Source organism: Rhinoraja longicauda, chromosome 35 (genome assembly GCF_053455715.1).
Source record: "Rhinoraja longicauda isolate Sanriku21f chromosome 35, sRhiLon1.1, whole genome shotgun sequence".
Classification (NCBI taxonomy): domain Eukaryota; kingdom Metazoa; phylum Chordata; class Chondrichthyes; order Rajiformes; family Arhynchobatidae; genus Rhinoraja; species Rhinoraja longicauda.
This window is the reverse complement of record NC_135987.1, coordinates 7,714,618-7,732,574: the sequence shown is the minus strand read 5'-3', so window position 1 is coordinate 7,732,574 and position 17,957 is coordinate 7,714,618. Positions and strand designations below refer to the sequence as shown.

At 42.3% G+C, this 17,957-nt stretch overlaps 1 protein-coding gene and 1 pseudogene across 2 annotated transcripts in view; one reads left to right on the top strand and one right to left on the bottom strand.

Moving 5' to 3' along the window:
• The window catches only part of LOC144610118 (NFU1 iron-sulfur cluster scaffold homolog, mitochondrial-like), a 31,313-nt gene extending 21,899 nt beyond the window's left edge, over positions 1 to 9,414 (bottom strand). The window contains exons 1-2 of the mRNA XM_078428693.1: positions 9,335 to 9,414; positions 6,651 to 6,760 (exon numbers count right to left, since the gene is read on the bottom strand). Coding sequence (XP_078284819.1) covers positions 6,651 to 6,760; positions 9,335 to 9,414 — 190 coding nt within the window. The remainder of the gene's footprint in view (positions 1 to 6,650; positions 6,761 to 9,334) is intronic.
• Positions 9,415 to 9,613: 199 nt separating this feature from the next.
• LOC144610116 (progestin and adipoQ receptor family member 3-like) overlaps positions 9,614 to 17,957 on the top strand; it is a 37,500-nt pseudogene continuing 29,156 nt past the window's right edge. Inside the window, exon 1 of the transcript XR_013549396.1 lies at positions 9,614 to 9,699. The product of XR_013549396.1 is annotated as a progestin and adipoQ receptor family member 3-like (transcript). The remainder of the gene's footprint in view (positions 9,700 to 17,957) is intronic.

The window sequence follows — 17,957 nt, the reverse complement described above, 5'->3', positions numbered from 1 at the left end:
ATAGAAATGTAATGCATTGACTAGACGAACATTGCCTCCCATCTAGTGGTTGGAACTGTACCTGCAGATTAATAGGCACAAAACAGAAATTTAATTGAACTGCTTGGAGAACAAAAATTGCAGAACATTCACAAGATATATATATATATATATACATATATATATATATATATATATATATATATATATATATATATACATTTAAAAAAACTAAAGCTGCAAAAATTAAATGAAAAATTTGCAGTTCCAATTATTAAACATATCAATTTAAATTAAAGATTTTGTACAATGAAACATTCTATTTTGCAACATTGCGTGCATTATTTAGCTAAACTAACTCTAAATATGGCACTTTCATGTGCACAACTATCAAATTGGTAAAAGAATTAAGTTGTATTTAAGATCTGCAGCCTCTCTGATGCAAATTGACAGCCTTGTACTGAAAAGAGATTTACTTCATCAACGAACACTTCTGTGATGTATGATAAGTTGCTTTAGGAGAGACAAGTCCCTTAACACATTGACAGAAATAACACACACCGCTGAAAAAGTAATAAGAAGAGAGCATGTTGATGATTAGTCAGGATATCATCTCGTACAGACACAGGATTGCCACGGTACAGTGGAACAATAAAATCAGTCAAAATCAATTAAATCTAACACACTTGAGTGTTACACTGAGGCTTTCACTGAATCTCAACCAAGGGCATCATTCATGCTTTCAAAGGGTAAATGCCAACTAATGAACATATAAATGAAAAATAATGTTCTTTTAAATATCTGCTGGCATTTTGCTGCCACTTGGACCAATATGGTAACATGCATATGACAGCTCAATAGAAAAGGCAGTGTGCTGACTAACGTGGATGTCAGATCCCATGACAGACCGTCAATAAACCTCACCAGTATTTTAACTCTCTTTGGAAGTTTTCATTAAGGCTTGATCTTTACAAAGATAAATGAGGTTTTCAACAAAAGTTGCATGTTTAAGTGCCCATAATAAGGGAGTCTACTTAATATACACCTCAATCGAAATTTTTATTTCAGGCTACATTTTAACCGTGGATATTATGTAGGATTTAATGTATTCAATTATTTACTTCATCATATCTATACCTAAATGGCTCATATCTTGTGCTGCAGTCATACATCATGTTTGAAAATGTTTAAAAAAAAGAAGCAAAAGTAACAGTCTGGAACACAAAATATTAAAGACAGATCTGCAGCTTTTTAGGAAATTTAGCAGTGTTATTTTTAAAATGGCAGAGCAACAAAAAAATAATCTCTACATTATTTTACAAATACAGAACAATCTTAAGATGATTGTTACCAATTTGTAATTAAGGATCTCTTTTTTCTACATGAACAAAACTGGCCAAGTGAAGCAGATGATCAATCAACCCTCTGGGCGATGTGGCTGTAGAGCTGAAGGCACTCAGTAGAGGCTTCAGGAAGGACAGGTGACAGGAAATATGCACAGCTAAGCATGTAATCCATTCAGAAAGCACTTGGCAAGATGTATGATCTAATGGTACAAGGTAGCAAATGGAAACAGCAGCACAAAAGGATCATGTTCGACAGTGAAATGAGAACATTTGGTTGGAACCTTACTGCCCCCATCTACTCAAATATCTTTCCCAGCACTCCGTCCACCCTCACCCTCTGATAAGGTTCTCTCTGGCCACTTCTTGACTAGCACTAACCATCATCAACCCTCATTGAGGGAAGTATAAATGTCTAAATAGATTAAATAGAAAAAAACAATAAACCCAATCCTGGACATCCTGTAAAGATCAAAGATATGCATATGTATAATGTACACAAGTTAAAGTGTCAATGATACCGGAAAATCCTTAGATGGTTAACACTTCACAGGTTAAGAGTGCCTGACTTAATGACACCCATACATATGAATGAGCCACAATAGTTGGGGCTGAGTCAAGCACGCTAAGCTGGAAGCACTGAGCAGTCTCACTGGCTAACTGAGACAGTGAAGCCGCTGAAGCTTCTCCTGCCTGCTCTCTCCCATCACAGCTGTGTCTGTGATCCTATCCTACACAATCTCTTCCCTCCCCCCCCTTCCCAGTTCACCCTCTATCTTCCTGTCTCCACCTATATCCTTCCTTTGTCCTGCCCCCCTGACATCAGTCTGAAGAAGGGTCTCAACCCGAAACGTCACCCATTCCTTCTCTCCTGAGATGTTGCCTGAACTGCTGAGTTACTCCAGCATTTTGTGAAATAAATACCTTCGATTTGTACCAGCATTTGCAGTTATTTTCTTACACTATCCTACACAATTGTCAGTCATTTCCGATTTAACAAAATTTTAGGTCGCAAACAGATCTCTGGAATGATTGCTTTCGTAACCCGGGGAATGCCTATAATTCTAATAAATAGCATTCGGTAGATTTAGCAGCTCCTCTCAGAGGTCTCGAAATTTGTTTCTGATGTGTTTTCTGTCAGAATATTAACCACTTTTACTTAATCAACACAGGAACTAAAAATATCCAATTTCCTTGTTCCTACATACCTCATCTTATTACTCCAATTTTAATTAAAAATCCAATGATTATAAAGGAAGTATGGGAACTGGGGATCCAATGTGTTTGCATGGTTTGTGAAATCTTCAGGTCCTGGTACATTTAAAGTGAGCATGATGACCCATGTCCACTGTGTAATAAAATATTCCTGGGTTCACGGGGCCACTGTGAGATAAAAGGACTGCAGGACCCGAGGGCTCCACTATACGCTGGAAAGAGTCCAGAGAAGATGCACGAGGATGTTGCCAGGACTTGATGGCCTGAGCAAAGGGAGAGGTTGGGCAGGCGAGAACTTGGAGCATAGGAGGATGAGCAGTGATCCCATCAAGATGTATAAAATCATGAGAGGAACAGAAATAGGAAATGCACAGAGCCTTTTATCCAGAGTAAGGGAATCAAGATCCAGAGGACATAGATTTAGGATGGGAAGGGAAAGGTTTAATAGGAACCGGAGTGGAAACCTTTTCACACAGAGGATGGTTGGAATATGGAATGAGCTGCCAGAGAAGGTAGTTTAAATTTAAAGCTAAAAATTCCCAATAGACAGAGACTCGTTCATGATTTCTGAAGGGAACTATGGCCAAGGGATAAGAAAGATTGACCAGAAAATTGGCAATAAAGGAGAATATCATAGTTTTAGGCTGCTATATCCAGGCCAAATTATTTATCAAATAATGCACACGTGGAAAAACACACACAGAACATAGAAAGCACAACTCATTGAAACAGAAAAAAATCTCCTGTTTTCAGTTTTTTCTTTTCATCATTTCTTAAAACAATCAATCAGCCATGCTTTCATTCTTGAGAACTAAATGTACAGGCACAAGGTGCATTTTCTGGGAGGAGATATGCACTGGAAAAATCTACTGATGAAATCACAACTTGGACATTTCAAGTTTTTGTATTTTTACAAATTGCCTACATAGGATTGGCGGTGCTGCATTGGAATGTTTATTGCAAACAGTACATGATTTAGAGTAATACGATCTCCTATTTTAACAGATAAAGCAATTTATGTAGCTCCAGTGTTTTAATCTCTCTCAACAAATGCCTTCATAATTCTTCCATTTTCTTAAAAGGGATTGCACTAAATTTGCAAATAGTGATGAAAATTGTACTTTCTGAAGATAATATCAAATTCTCACAATAGAATGCAACTGCTCCCCTCTCAATGGTAACATAGATCACTGACATTCAGCGCTGTTCTATCAATGCTAATAACAGTTCTGCAAATATGTCAGCAACAATTTAAGCCTTTGGCCATTTATCTTGATGAGATACATGCATCCCTCTTAACCACATTCAGCGATAATTATTTATCAACTTCAGGTTTAGTGATAACTGGCAATCTCAAATAGGACCATTCTGAACCCAATTACACCAGCAGAAAACCTCTTTTTTTTCTTCTTTTCTATCAGGAAATTCACATCAACGTATTGCAGAGAAAGCAATAGACAATAGACAATAGACAATAGACAATAGGTGCAGGAGTAGGCCATTCAGCCCTTCGAGCCAGCACCGCCATTCAATGCGATCATGGCTGATCACTCTCAATCAGTACCCCGTTCCTGCCTTCTCCCCATACCCCCTCACTCCGCTATCCTTAAGAGCTCTATCCAGCTCTCTCTTGAAAGCATCCAACGAACTGGCCTCCACTGCCTTCTGAGGCAGAGAATTCCACACCTTCACCACCCTCTGACTGAAAAAGTTCTTCCTCATCTCCGTTCTAAATGGCCTACCCCTTATTCTCAAACTGTGGCCCCTTGTTCTGGACTCCCCCAACATTGGGAACATGTTATCTGCCTCTAATGTGTCCAATCCCCTAATTATCTTATATGTTTCAATAAGATCCCCCCTCATCCTTCTAAATTCCAGTGTATACAAGCCCAATCGCTCCAGCCTTTCAACATACGACAGTCCCGCCATTCCGGGAATTAACCTAGTGAACCTACGCTGCACGCCCTCCATAGCAAGAATATCCTTCCTCAAATTTGGAGACCAAAACTGCACACAGTACTCCAGGTGCGGTCTCACCAGGGCCCGGTACAACTGTAGAAGGACCTCTTTGCTCCTATACTCAACTCCTTTTGTTACGAAGGCCAACATTCCATTGGCTTTCTTCACTGCCTGCTGAACCTGCATGCTTCCTTTCATTGACTGATGCACTAGGACACCCAGATCTCGTTGAACTCCCCCTCCTCCTAACTTGACACCATTCAGATAATAATCTGCCTTTCTATTCTTACTTCCAAAGTGAATAACCTCACACTTACCTACATTAAACTGCATCTGCCATGTATCCGCCCACTCACACAACCTGTCCAAGTCACCCTGCAGCGTTATTGCATCTTCCTCACAATTCACACTACCCCCCAACTTAGTATCATCTGCAAATTTGCTAATGGTACTTTTAATCCCTTCGTCTAAGTGCACATTTCTGGCATATCTTATTGATATTTCATGTTATTTATTTATACCATACAATAGACAATAGGTGTAGGAGTAGGTCATTCGGCCCTTCGAGCCAGCACCGCCATTCAATGTGATCATGGTTGATCATTCTCAATCAATACCCCTTCATAATGTACTGTTCAACTGGCTCTCCACTCTTACAGTGCTGCAAGGATTTACTACTGATCTCCAAGAAAACCTGCTCTCTATAGAATTATTAGAAAAATATACAACAGGAGACCATTCTTCATGTCTTTGCCGGCTCTCTGAATGTTATTCAGTTGCTCTTGCTCCTCTGTCTTTTCCCAATAGTCATAGAAAATGGTCTTCCTCTGGAAGTTACCCATTTCCATATTGCAAAAACTTATTACTGGGAATGTTTCCTCCATGGTCTTATGAAGTGCATTCCAGAGTGTGGCAACTCACTTCATAAATACATTTTCACATCTAGTTCTTTAACTCTGTATCTCAATGTCTCCACTGTCATCAGATGTCATCTCTCCTTTACTCAACTGATACCACCTCCATCAAACTTCTGGCATTCCATCCCAGCTTTTATCACCTCTCTACATAGGCATCACTGGTGTTGTGCTAGTAAATTTCCTCTTCGACCACCTAAAGGCCTTGATATCCAATGTAAGCTACCCAAGTACAATATCCTGGCTGTACTTCTGAAGATCTGCTCTCCAAAATTGTTTGTGGCTCTATTTCAGCTGTTCCAGCACAGTCATGGCATTGGCAGCTTCCCAACAATGTGGAAGAATACCCAGATATGTCCTATTTGCAACATGCAGGACAAACTATGTTACCTGAGGTTTCAACACACAGAAATAGCTACAAAATTCCAGCCGTGGCTTAAACAGTTCGATTAATTTACTGTTACTGCATGGAACCAGGCCCTTTAGCCCACTGAGACCGTGCCAACCATCAATTATCCGTTCACATACTTCTTGTTACCCCACTTTCGCATCCGTACGCACAAGGGGCAATTTACAGAGGCTAATTGACCTACAGACCTCCACATCTTTGAGATGTGGGTAAAAATGGACGAAACTCACAGTCACTGGGAGAACATGCAAACTCCATACTGAAAGCAGCCGAGGTCAAGAGACCCTTCAATGAAATGCAACAGATTTCAAGCACACAGCGGACTTCCTTCCACTTTTAAGGCATGTAATGCTGATGGCCCTAGATAAGAACATTGCCTGCATTTTTATGAATGTTTCCGTATTTTCAGTTTGTTATGGGATTTGGATTTCTATTTTAACCAATCTAATTTAACACAAGGGAGTCTTCTTAATGTATAAAAACACAAATAAGAACAAGCTGAGAACTTTAATGGAAATACCTGAAATTAAAATGTAAACATTGATAGGAAAGGTTCAAAAAGTTCACCAGAAAAGGAATTGAGAGAAGCCAAAAGACATTGACATTTTGTTTGTGTATTCATTGGCAATTCTCATAAACTAAAAGAACACAAGCTACTGTTGTTGTCTAGGGCTGAAATTTAAACCAGCATAACCTATCAATATACCTTTGCATATAAAGTAGATTCAAGCACGGTTCAATCAAGATTTGCAGCATTATATCAAGAATAAACCATTATCTCCTTTCTTGCCCCTGTCAAAAAGTAATTCAAAGATTGTACAACAAACATACCACTGACAAACTCAGGTCCTGCTGGAATGAGAAACATCGGTCCCTCTATCATTCTTGAAGTTGAACTCAAAGCAGAATGAACATGTCTTGGATTACTTCTGATGGTTACGCTAAGATTTAAAACAAATAGAATGAGGTTGTTTATGTCACTTTATGAATTTAACTTTCATGTTAGAACTATTATGTCACAATACTATGCCTCCAAGCAGCTTTGGCAGACTTTTACACAAGAGCTCAGGTATTAAAATATATTGTGGAGATGAGAGAGAATCAGAGGGGAAGGGGGGACTGGGGAGGAAGGGCAGTAAAAGGGAAGAATGATAAGAATCTTGTGATTTTATTAAACAAATAACATTTATCAGATTATGTTTTTTCCCAGTTAGATAGGCTAGAAATTGAAGCAAATAATTGTAAGGCCATAATTAAAAGACCTGCTGTGAGAATGTGCACGGCTTTCTAAAAACAAAGATACAAGATGCATTGCATTGTATGTGCATAAACTGTCGCTTTTATCAGCAACACTCTCATCTCCCAAAAACATCCTGGACAATACAGCTCACCATGACACACTGGTCAACCTGAGGAGCACCTTCAGCAACAGACTGGTTCCACCAAGATGCAGGACAGAACACCACAGGAGATCCTTCTTCCCTGTGGCTATTAAACTGTACAACTCCTCCCCTTCAGTCGTGGGGTGGACTGAGACCAAGACTGACACCCCCCCCCCAAATCTTTGCACATCCCCAATCCTCTCCACTCTTCATTTTAATTTCATGTTTCATGTATTTTGTGTTTTATGACTGTTGGCAGATCAATTTCCCTCCTGGGAACAAATAAATTTCTATTGTATCGTAAACAAAGGCCATTTAGATTTGTTCAATGGGATGGGCATGATTGGGCATAACATTTGTAATGAATCTCTAATTATTATACAACGAGTGGCTTGGTGGGCCATTCCAGAGGGTCTCAAGTCACTTAAAGTCCTGGCAAGAATGGTGGGTCTCCTTTCCTAGAAGACATTGTTTTTTTTGCAAACTTGATTCTTCATTGTCACAAATGAGAAAAAAATTAAGGAATAAGTTAAAAAAAAGAAGACGACGGCTTTTAAAAAAAATTCCCTCTAAATATATACATTTAAAAGGACTCAAGGTCAGGAAGGATGCTTGTGACTCAAAGCCAGCTCTAATAATCAAAAGCAAATTTAGTCAAGCAATGCAGCAAGCCTTGGACTTTTATCTCAAAAAGGAGGCATACACAAAAATACCCAACCTCCAGAACCTTTGGGTTATTTAATTTTCCTACAGTTATATCTACATATACATTTGGCCTGTTGCTTCTTTCATATCCAAGTCTGTGCACAATCAGCCAGAATAAGCAAAGCAAGTAACCAAAGCAAGTAACCAATGAACTCAATTTCTATCAACAATGTGGCAAACACACACCATAATATTGGCTTTATACAACTGAAAGTTAGAGATAATAATTGGGTGTTGATCATTAATAGGAAAAATAGAAAATGCTGGGAGAACTCAAAGGCAAGACAGCATCTGTGGAAATGTTACAGATCTGAATCTTCTAAAGAAGGGGACTGAATCATTAGGACACTGGTTGTAGTGATTGTTTGAAATCCAGACGATGTTGGCAAGATCGGATACACTATTTTTTAATCAACAAAAAGCACAAAACTGCTGGAGGAATTCAGCAAGTCAAGAAACATCTGTGGGATCAATGGAATGGTGGCTATATTGGGTCAAGACCCTGCATCAGGACACATTTGACCAGCTGAGTTCTTTGAAGAAAGGTCCCGACTGGGAACGTCACCTTTCCATTCCCTCCACAGATACTGTCTGACCCACTGAGTTACTCCATCACTTTGTGTTTCGCTGAGTTCCCCAACTGTTTGTTTGTTTCGCTGAGTTCCCCAACTGTCTAGAATACACAGCAATTCCCATCACATGTGCTACATTCTCAAAATAGTGAGTGCACAGAGGGTTTACAAACAAACCCCACAATTGAACACTCTGTAGGGGCGGGTACATCTTGGACCAGCCGCCCACCAGGGAGCAAACTGGAGGGAAAACGATGGTTTCCAGGCTGACCAGCCTCTCTCCAGTGACAGAGGCCGGAACAGGCATAGGGGAAATATTTTTTCAGGTTTCAGCTACCAACATGAACTGTCAGCCCTGGGAACAAGGGAAGGTGACAAAGGAGAGTGCAGGGCTGGGGCCCAACACCAAGACGACAGACACAAGGAGAATGTTTCTCGGGAGGTTTCAGCTGCCAGACATGAGCTGTCAGGGACATGAGCCGGGGACAAGTGGGGGTGCGGTGCTGGGTTCGAATACCAAGACATGGTCATGGAGAGGACAGGCAGGAGGAGGGAGGGGGATACTTCTCAGGAGGTTTCAGCTGCCAGACATGAGCTGTCAGCCCCGGGGACGAGGGGAGGGGGCGGTGCTGGGGCCCAACACCGGGATTTGGAGCGGACAGGCATAGAGGGAATACATTTGAGGAGGTTTCAGCTGCCAACCCCGGCCGGGACATGTCATGGAGGTTACAGAGAGGGTGAGAGCGGGGCTGGGGCCCAACACCGGGACATGAAGGTGAGTCCGTCCGTCCGGACGCGACCAGACCGGCCCCGGGACGCGGTGGGAATGTGCCGGGCCAGGGGACGGGCTCAACACCTGCTGTGCGGCCGCCATCGCCACCGCCGGAGCAGCAGCAGCTGCAGCCGCCAACCGCCCGCCGCCACCACCGCCGCCATCGCCGCCGCCAGGCAGGACCCCGCCGCCGCGCCACGTCGCGCCTGACCCCACACCCACACACCAACCCAACACTTTCCCAACCACCCGTCACGGATGATAAATCTGAGGAAACTATAGTGTCGTTGGGAAGACAAACATGTGAAGTAAAAGTACTCAGGCAGGGTGGAGGCGACTGTGAGAGCCGCGAGGCCCCCGGGTATGTGTGACTCCTGCCCCTGGCTCAGGACGGCGCGAGCGCGGCTTTGCAGGATGGCACAGTAACGGAACAATGCAAAATGCACCGGGTAAATTCATCTTATTGATACACCCTTGGCTTGATTCCGTTGCAATCTTTATTGCGCAAACGGAAAAGAAAAAACTAAACGCCAAAGGAGGTGGCGCTGAGATTGCAATGATGCTGAGCTGATGTGCACCGGCGGGACGCACTGCGCAAGCGCGCACACGGGGGGGGGCAGCCGGCAGGCCGCCCGGCGCAGGTGCGCACACGACGCCGGTCGGTTAGCGCACGCGCGCAGACGGGACTTGCTTTGTTGCGCACGCGTGCACACGCGATTGCCGGCGGTGCGCAGGCGCGGTGACGGAGCCGGCCGCGCTCGGCGGCAGCGCTCGCCTTGCGGTCATTCACTCAGCGCCGCCGCTGCGAGCGGACCGTCGCTGCTACTTGATGCTTCTTTACAAAGTCAACAGCCCCAACATGGGAATGGAATACCACTGCCTCCAGCAGCACCTATTAAACAGTGATCATGTCCGGACGCTTTAACATGGGATGCGTGCATCTTTCATTTATTTTAGTAAGTAGTGAATATACGATAGGACACAACTTCCTTTATCCCGGAGGGAAATTGTTCTGCCACGAGTCAAAACATACAGTTACAATGCATTTAAAGTGTTATGTGCATAATAATAATAATGAAATGTAAGTGACCAGTTATTGCACAGCAGATATATAACAGATGTACAATGAACTATTATAACTGTCTCCATCCAGCTTCTCACTATGTAATATTTTATAACAGTACATTATCCTGTTTCTCGCCATTGATTTTTTTTTTGTTGCGTTGTCTACAGTGTATCAGGTAGATAAAGTGAATTTGCAATTTAAAACCATGTTTCATGTCATGGACAATCTAATTGTCTTTGCAAAGTCTGGGAACAGTTACAGATACTAGAGAACAATCCTGATTCCTGTTACATTCTCCTCCTCTGAAGATGGATCCTGACCTGAAACGTCAACAGTCCATTTACCCCGACAGATGCTTCCTGACCCGAAATGTCGTGTGGGAAGGAACTGAAGATGCTGGTTTAAACCGAAGATAGACATAGAAAGCTGGAGTAACTCAGTGGGTCAGGCAACATCTCTGGAATAAAGGAATAGGTGATGTTTTGAGTGGAAACCCCTCGTCAGATTGTCAGTTTCCCTCAACACCTGACCTAAAATGTCTTCTGTCGACTTCCCTCCACAGATGCTGCCTGACCTGTTGAGTTCTTTTAACAGTTTTTCTTTCCTCCAGGTTCCAACATTTTCAGTCTCTTGTGTTTCCATGTTTTCCCCGAGACTGCCAGCATTTTCTCCCACATCTAACAGACCAGTTAAGTAAACAGACAAAAAACAAAGTGCTGGGAGAACTCAGCACATCAAGTAGCATCTGTGAGGGGAAGTGGGCAGACCATGTTTCTGCCACAGATGTTGCTTTTACTCAAGATTCCAAGCTCAGTAGTCTGTTGTGTCTCGTTTAGTTGTTAATTGGCCACATTATATTATCGCTAGTGTTGGTGAGTGTAGAATCTGGGGAAGTTATGTGAATGGGGTTAGTGTCATGACTTACTTGCAGCAAGCAGTACAACAGGTTTGTAAAGGCAGTACTCAATAGATAATATAATAAACAAAAATGTTCAATAAAAAAAAAAAAAAATACAGTGCAAAAACAAAACAAAGTCAGAAGTCTCTAGTGCCACCAAGTAGTTTTGTTGTTCGAAGCTTAGAAGGAGTTCATGGTGTTCAATACCCTTCTGGTTGTTGGGACGGAGTTGTTCCCGAGCCTGGATATTACAGTTTTCCGACTCCTACACCTTCTTCCTGTTGGCAGGAGTGAAATGAGAGTGTGGCCAGTAGGGTGTGGGTCCTTGATGATGCTGGCTGCCTTTTTAACTTGTAGACTTGACGGGCCAAAGGGCCTGTTAGTGCCGTATATCTGACCTCTAATTTGTACAGTGAAATATAATTTACAAGTGGACAGTCTTTGTATTACATTGCAATTGTTGAAGAGGTTTATATACAACTTCATGTAAATATGATGCAAGTGATTTTTATTTACCACATGTGGAAACTTGATCTCTCATTGTTTACGTATTGTTTAGCCTGTATATTGCGGATACTTGTTCAGCTGTGCAGGAAGAAATTCTGAGGTGAGGTCAGATGAACCTACTGTGAAAAAAACAAATTGGTAGCATAAAACGGCTAGCACTGTTTCTTTGTTTACTTTATAGACCTGCTTGTAAGTGCCACAAATTGATGATGAGAGGTACTGTTGTTTAATAGATTTTTGTCTCAATCACACTTGGATTTATTTAACTTCCAATCTATATTTTTCCCTTAGTAAATCGTTGGGTATCGCTTGAAAATACGAAAATGGGTCAAATGTTTTATGTTTATATGCATTGACGTTATCTGACCCTCGCTGCCTTTTCAGCAGTTTTGTTCAGGTTATCTCGGGTTAGAGAAGGAAGATTGGATTTCTTTCTCTTGGTTTTGTATTGTTTAACATATTGTGTTCAGGTGTGATCTGTCATTGTATTTAACTTGAAATGGGAAATGCCCATGCTGGATATAAGCCAGTAGGTGTCCATTTGAAGTATTGATTACTATTGCTTTGTTAGCTTATTGTCCCAGAACCTGGAATCAGTTACAAAGCAGCAGTTCTTCCTTTGACCACGGAAATAGCTAGAGAAAAAATGTGTTTTTTTGGCGTTTAGAGTTTAGTTTAGAGATACAGCGCAGAAACAGACCCTTTGACCCATCGAGTCCAGCGTTGACCAACGATCCCTGTATACTAACACTATCCTACACACACTAGGGACAATTTACCATTATACTAACCTCAAATCTGTACGTCTTTAGAGTGTAGAAGGAAGCCGCAGATCCTGGAGAAAACCCACGCAAGTCACAGGGAGAACGTACAAACTCCGTACAGACAGCACCCGTAGTTAGGATCGAACCCTGATCTCTGGCGCTGTGAGGCAGCCACTCTACCGCTGTGCCACTGTGAAATTGAATACATAAATGTGATTGATGTAGAGATTGAAAAATATGTTTTTCATGAACTTAACCACTGGAAGAACACAGTGGGTCTTGCCGCAACTGTGGAGGCAACTGTGACAGACAGAAGCAAGTCTTAGACTGAATAAGGGCCCCAACCAGAAATATCGTCTGATCATTTCCCACCACAAATGCTGCCTAGCCTGCTGAGTTCTTCCAGTAGTTAATTTATTCACAAAATGCTGGAGTAACTCAGCAGGTCAGGCAGCATCTCGAGAGAGAAGGAATGGGTGACGTTTCGGGTCGAGACCCTTCTTCAGACTGATGTCAGGGGGGCAGGACAAAGGAAGGATATAGGTAGAGACAGGAAGATAGAGGGAGATCTGGGAAGGAGGAGGGGAAGGGAGGGACAGAGGAACTATCTAAAGTTGGAGAAGTTGATGTTCATACCACTGGGCTGCAAACTGCCCAGGCGAAATATGACGTGCTGTTCCTCCAATTTCCGGTGGGCCTCACTATGGCACTGGAGGAGGCCCATGACAGAAAGGTCAGACTGGGAATGGGAGGGGGAGTTGAAGTGCTATAGTAGTTTGTAGTTCAAATGTTTTAAATATCTATTATATTTTGAAATGGTATTCAGGGTATTAAAATTCCTTTATATAGAGTCGCATAGCATGGAAACAGGCCCTTCACCCAACTTGCCCATGCTGACGAACATGCCTCATCTACTCTCGTCCCACCTATGGACATTTGGCCCATTTCCCTCTAAGCTTTCCTATTCATGTTTCTGTCCAAACGTTGTGATAGTACCTTTCTCAACTACCTCAACAGCTCGTTCCATACACCTACCAACTCCAAAGACGTACAGGTATGTAGGTTAATTGGCTGGGTAAATGTAAAAATTGTCCCTAGTGGGTGTAGGATAGTGTTAATGTGCGGGGATCGCTGGGCGGCGCGGACTTGGTGGGCCGAAAAGGCCTGTTTCCGGCTGTATATATATGATATGATATGATATACCAACCTTTTTGCAAAAAAAATGTTGATCTTCAGGTTCCTATTAAATCTTTCCCCCCTCACCTTAAACCATAAAACTAAATTATTTTTGATGGCATAATCTTTGCCAGGTATTAATTATCCCACTTTAAAAACTCAGACCTCATAGAATAAAGTATAATAATTTCAGAACACTTGACAGCATGGAATGTTTGCAACTTACAAACATTACTACTTACAAATTATAAGTAGTGATTTCCTCTATTAGAATAAATAGTAACTTGCAATCAGTGGAGGAAAGTTGAATGGCTCTCCAGCCTTCAGGATTTCTCTTTGTCTCCAATTGTTTGAAAAACCATCACGCTAGCCAGAATTCGGAACTGAGTATCATGTAGACAAAATAATACACTTGAGGAAACATGATCTGGTTAATTCTGCTTGCGCATTCCTTGTTGTTTACTGTATGTCGTGTTGTTGCTTGCGAGCAAAGCACCAAGGCAAAGTCCTTGTATGTATACATACTTGGCCAATTTTTTTTATTTAATTCAAAATTTATTCAATTCAATTCTCTGCCTCTGTGGTCTTAAACAATTGGGCGTGTGCCTCTTGAAATGTGCTATCTACATGTTTCGCTGATGCAGGAAGCAATTCAAGATCTGCTGCCAGACCTTGGACTTCCTCCTTCCAGTTGAAGGCCCTGTACCGTGACATGTGGTTGCCTTGATCCTGGGTTTAACAGAGGTACTGTGCTTTGGCAGCGACCCAAACCTACCAATAAATAAACGTTTGCCCCTGACCCAGACAAGCAGAATCAAACAGTTGCAAAAGATAGACACAAAAATCCGGAGTAACTCAGCGGGTCAGGCAGCATCTCTGGAGAAAATAAATGGGTGGCGTTTCAGGTCAAGACCCTTCTTCAGACTGAGAGTCAGGGGAAAGAAAGATATGCAAAAAAAGTAACGATGACCAAGGAAACGGTCCGTGGGCTGGTGTTAGCCAATTATACAAACCAGTTAGCTCCTTCCCTTCTGTCTGAGTGAAGTCTGGATGTTCTCTCTATGTTCACACTGGTTTCCTCCGGATGCTGCATTTTCCTTCATCGTCCCCAAAAATGTGCAAATTGGTCGGTTAGTTGGTCACTGTAAATTATCCATAGTTTAGGTAAGACGTTGATGGGAATGTGATGAAATAAAATGTGTTGGCTTAGAATTAGTATAAAAATGGGTGGTTGATGGTTAGCCTGTTTCTGTGTACTATCTGTCCAGGATTTTACTGTCCTATCAACACCTTTTATCTCCCTTTTCCTCATTGCTTCCAGGTTCTGGAATTGAGGGCTCTCTGTGGAATTACTGTCACCCACTCTGCTGCTCTGTTCTTGAACTCTTTCAGACCCTTGCTCCCATTCCACCAGGCTCTCACTGTAAGCTGAGGAGAAACATTGTGAAACAAAAGCGACAAGAAAATGGCAATTCTGTGCAATTACTATCACTGTTTTTGAGGTGCTCGGGAAATGGAGTCACTGGATATCAGTGTTTGAATAGTAATTCAAAGCAGAACATTAAAGCCAAGCCTGGGTATAATTTAATTTTTTCACATAAATTAAAGCAAATAAAAAAGTGTTTTAATTGCAAAACTAGTCTACAGGTAAGGATATCATTTGTTTCCATGCTGGTGTGTGGATGCTTTCTCTTATTTTACAAACACTCTCCCAGTTTAGATGTTGAAGCGATCACTAAATGTAGATGATTCCAACTTTATTTTAAGTTTTCCCAGTTTCACTGTTATAATCAAATTTTTTGATCTGAAAGAAGTTACTGTTTTCTGATTTGCGCTAATCCTCATCTTGTGATGACCATAATCCAATTAAATATTTCATACGAGATTGGGTAACAGTCCCAGCCATTTTGCACTGGGGCAGAGTTGATCAACATTCTATACTACAGAGACCACAATTTGCAAGGATTGTGACCCTTGAGATTCAGCGAGCAGATCTTAAAATTCTCCGATTGTGACATTGACAACAGTGTGCATTCATGCAATTTCTTTTAACATAGAAAATCGTCCATGGCACTTCACCAGAACATAATCAGACAAAAGTCAACACTTTGTACTTCCGTGCTTGAAGCAGAGATTGAACAATGGAGTATTGTTATTCAACAGTGAGCGGGACCTCAAAACGAGTGAGTGATCATCATGAATAGAGTGTCTAAAAAGCAACGAAAGGAAAATATTGCAAAATTATTTATTTGATAGAGCTTTTTATATACGTGAGAGAATTCTAGCGGTGTGTAAGTGTTGAACAGGCAGGATATGACATGATGGTTTCCCTGATAACCTCAGTGGCTGGAGGAGAAAGAATATAATTAAACAGGTTATATAATAAGGAATGGATGGTGAATATTTTCAAAGTTAAATTTGTATTCCGGCTAATACTGTTGGAACAATATCTGCCATTTCTGCACCTATAACCCTTTTACACTGGACAAGGCCATGGTTCTGCGCACACGGGTTTCCCAGTGAAATTAATATATAAATATTTCAGGAGCACAGTCGGGAGTCTCATTACCATTCAAGCCTGAGGTCGAGTGGATCTAATTTTTTGTAAACCTGTTTTGTTATCTTAATGTAGTTCTGGGTCTTGTAAAGTTAACCTTGGGAAGCACAAGACCATCTGGTGGAGAGTCCCACTCACTTTAAAGGTGGGTTATTTTGCTTGTTTCACACTTGAATTAAGAATCACTTTAGGAAGAACTTCAGGAATTTAATTTAAGAACTTCAGGAACTTCAGGAACAACTCCAGACTATTTTCGCTATTATTTAAAACAGTACTGAGGCACTGATGTAGGTGCAAAGTAATTTAATAGAATTTGGAAATGAAGGTTATATGGTATGTAACTTCTCATTTCCAATTCCAGTAGATTGCTTTGCACCTTGTGAAATATTACCAGCTGGAGGCTATTTCTTTGGGGTCTAATTTTTTGTAAATAATTTTGTGATTGTAAATCAGATTGTAAATCAGGAATGTAAATCATTTTGTGATTTTAAGATGATGAACAGAATGAATCAGATAAACGTGGTTGTTTCTGATGGTAGACACAAAATGCTGGAGTACCTCAGCGGGCGGGACAGGCAGCATCTCTGGAGAGAAGGATAGATGACGTTTTGGGTCGAGACCCTTCTTCAGACTGATGTCAGGGGAGTGGGCGGGACAGAGAGAAAATGTAGTCGGAGACAATAAGACTGGTGGGAGAACTGGGAAGGGGGAGGGGATGGGGAGAGAGGGAAAGCAAGGAATATTTGAAGTTAGAGAAGTCAATGTTCATACCGCTGGGGTGTAAGCTACCCAAGCAAAATATGAGGTGCTGTTCCTCCAATTTTCGCTGGGCCTCACTCTGACAATGGAGGAGGGCCAGGACAGAAAGGTCAGATTGGGAATGGGTGAGGGAGTTAAAGTGCTGAGCAACCGGGAGATCAGGTAGGTTAAAGCGGACTGAGTGGTGGTGTTCAGCAAAACGATCGCCGAGCCTGCACTTGGTCTCTCCGATGTACAGAAGTTCACACCTGGAACAGCGGATACAGTAGATGAGGTTGGAGGAGGCGCAAATGAACATCTGCCTCACCTGAAAAGACTGTTGGAGTCCTTGGATGGAGTCGAGGGGGGAGGTAAAGGGACAGGTGTGGCATCTCCTGCGGTTGCAGGGGAAATAACCTGGGGAGGGGGTGGTTTGGGTGGGAAGGGACAGGTTGACCAGGGAGTTGTGGAGGGAACGGTCTCTGCGGAAAGCGGAAAGGGGAGGAGATGGGAAGATTTGGCCAGTAGTGGGATCCCGTTGTGGGTGGCGAAAGTGTTGGAGGATTATATGCTGTAAGCGATGACTGATGGGGTGGAAGGTGAGGACAAGGGGGACTGTCCTAGTTGCGAATGGGGGAGGGGGAGCAAGAGCGGAGCTGCGGGATATCGAGGAGACCTGAGTGAGAGCCTCATCTATAATGGAATAGGGGAACCCCCGTTTCCTAAAGAATGAGGACATCTCCGATAATCTAGTATGGAAAACCCCATCCTGGACGCAGATGTGGCGTAGACGGAGGAATTGGGAGTAGGAAGCAGGGTGGGAAGAAGTTTAGAGGAAGCCGGGTGGGAAGAAGTTTAGTCTAGATACTCTAGACTAGGTTGTTTCTGATTGTGAGAAGACTGGAGTCAAGGGCCGCCTTGAGTAGAGCCACCTTGACTAGAGTCAAGGGGCACTAACACAGCATTTAGATTGTACCATTGTAAACATGACAGAGGTCTGG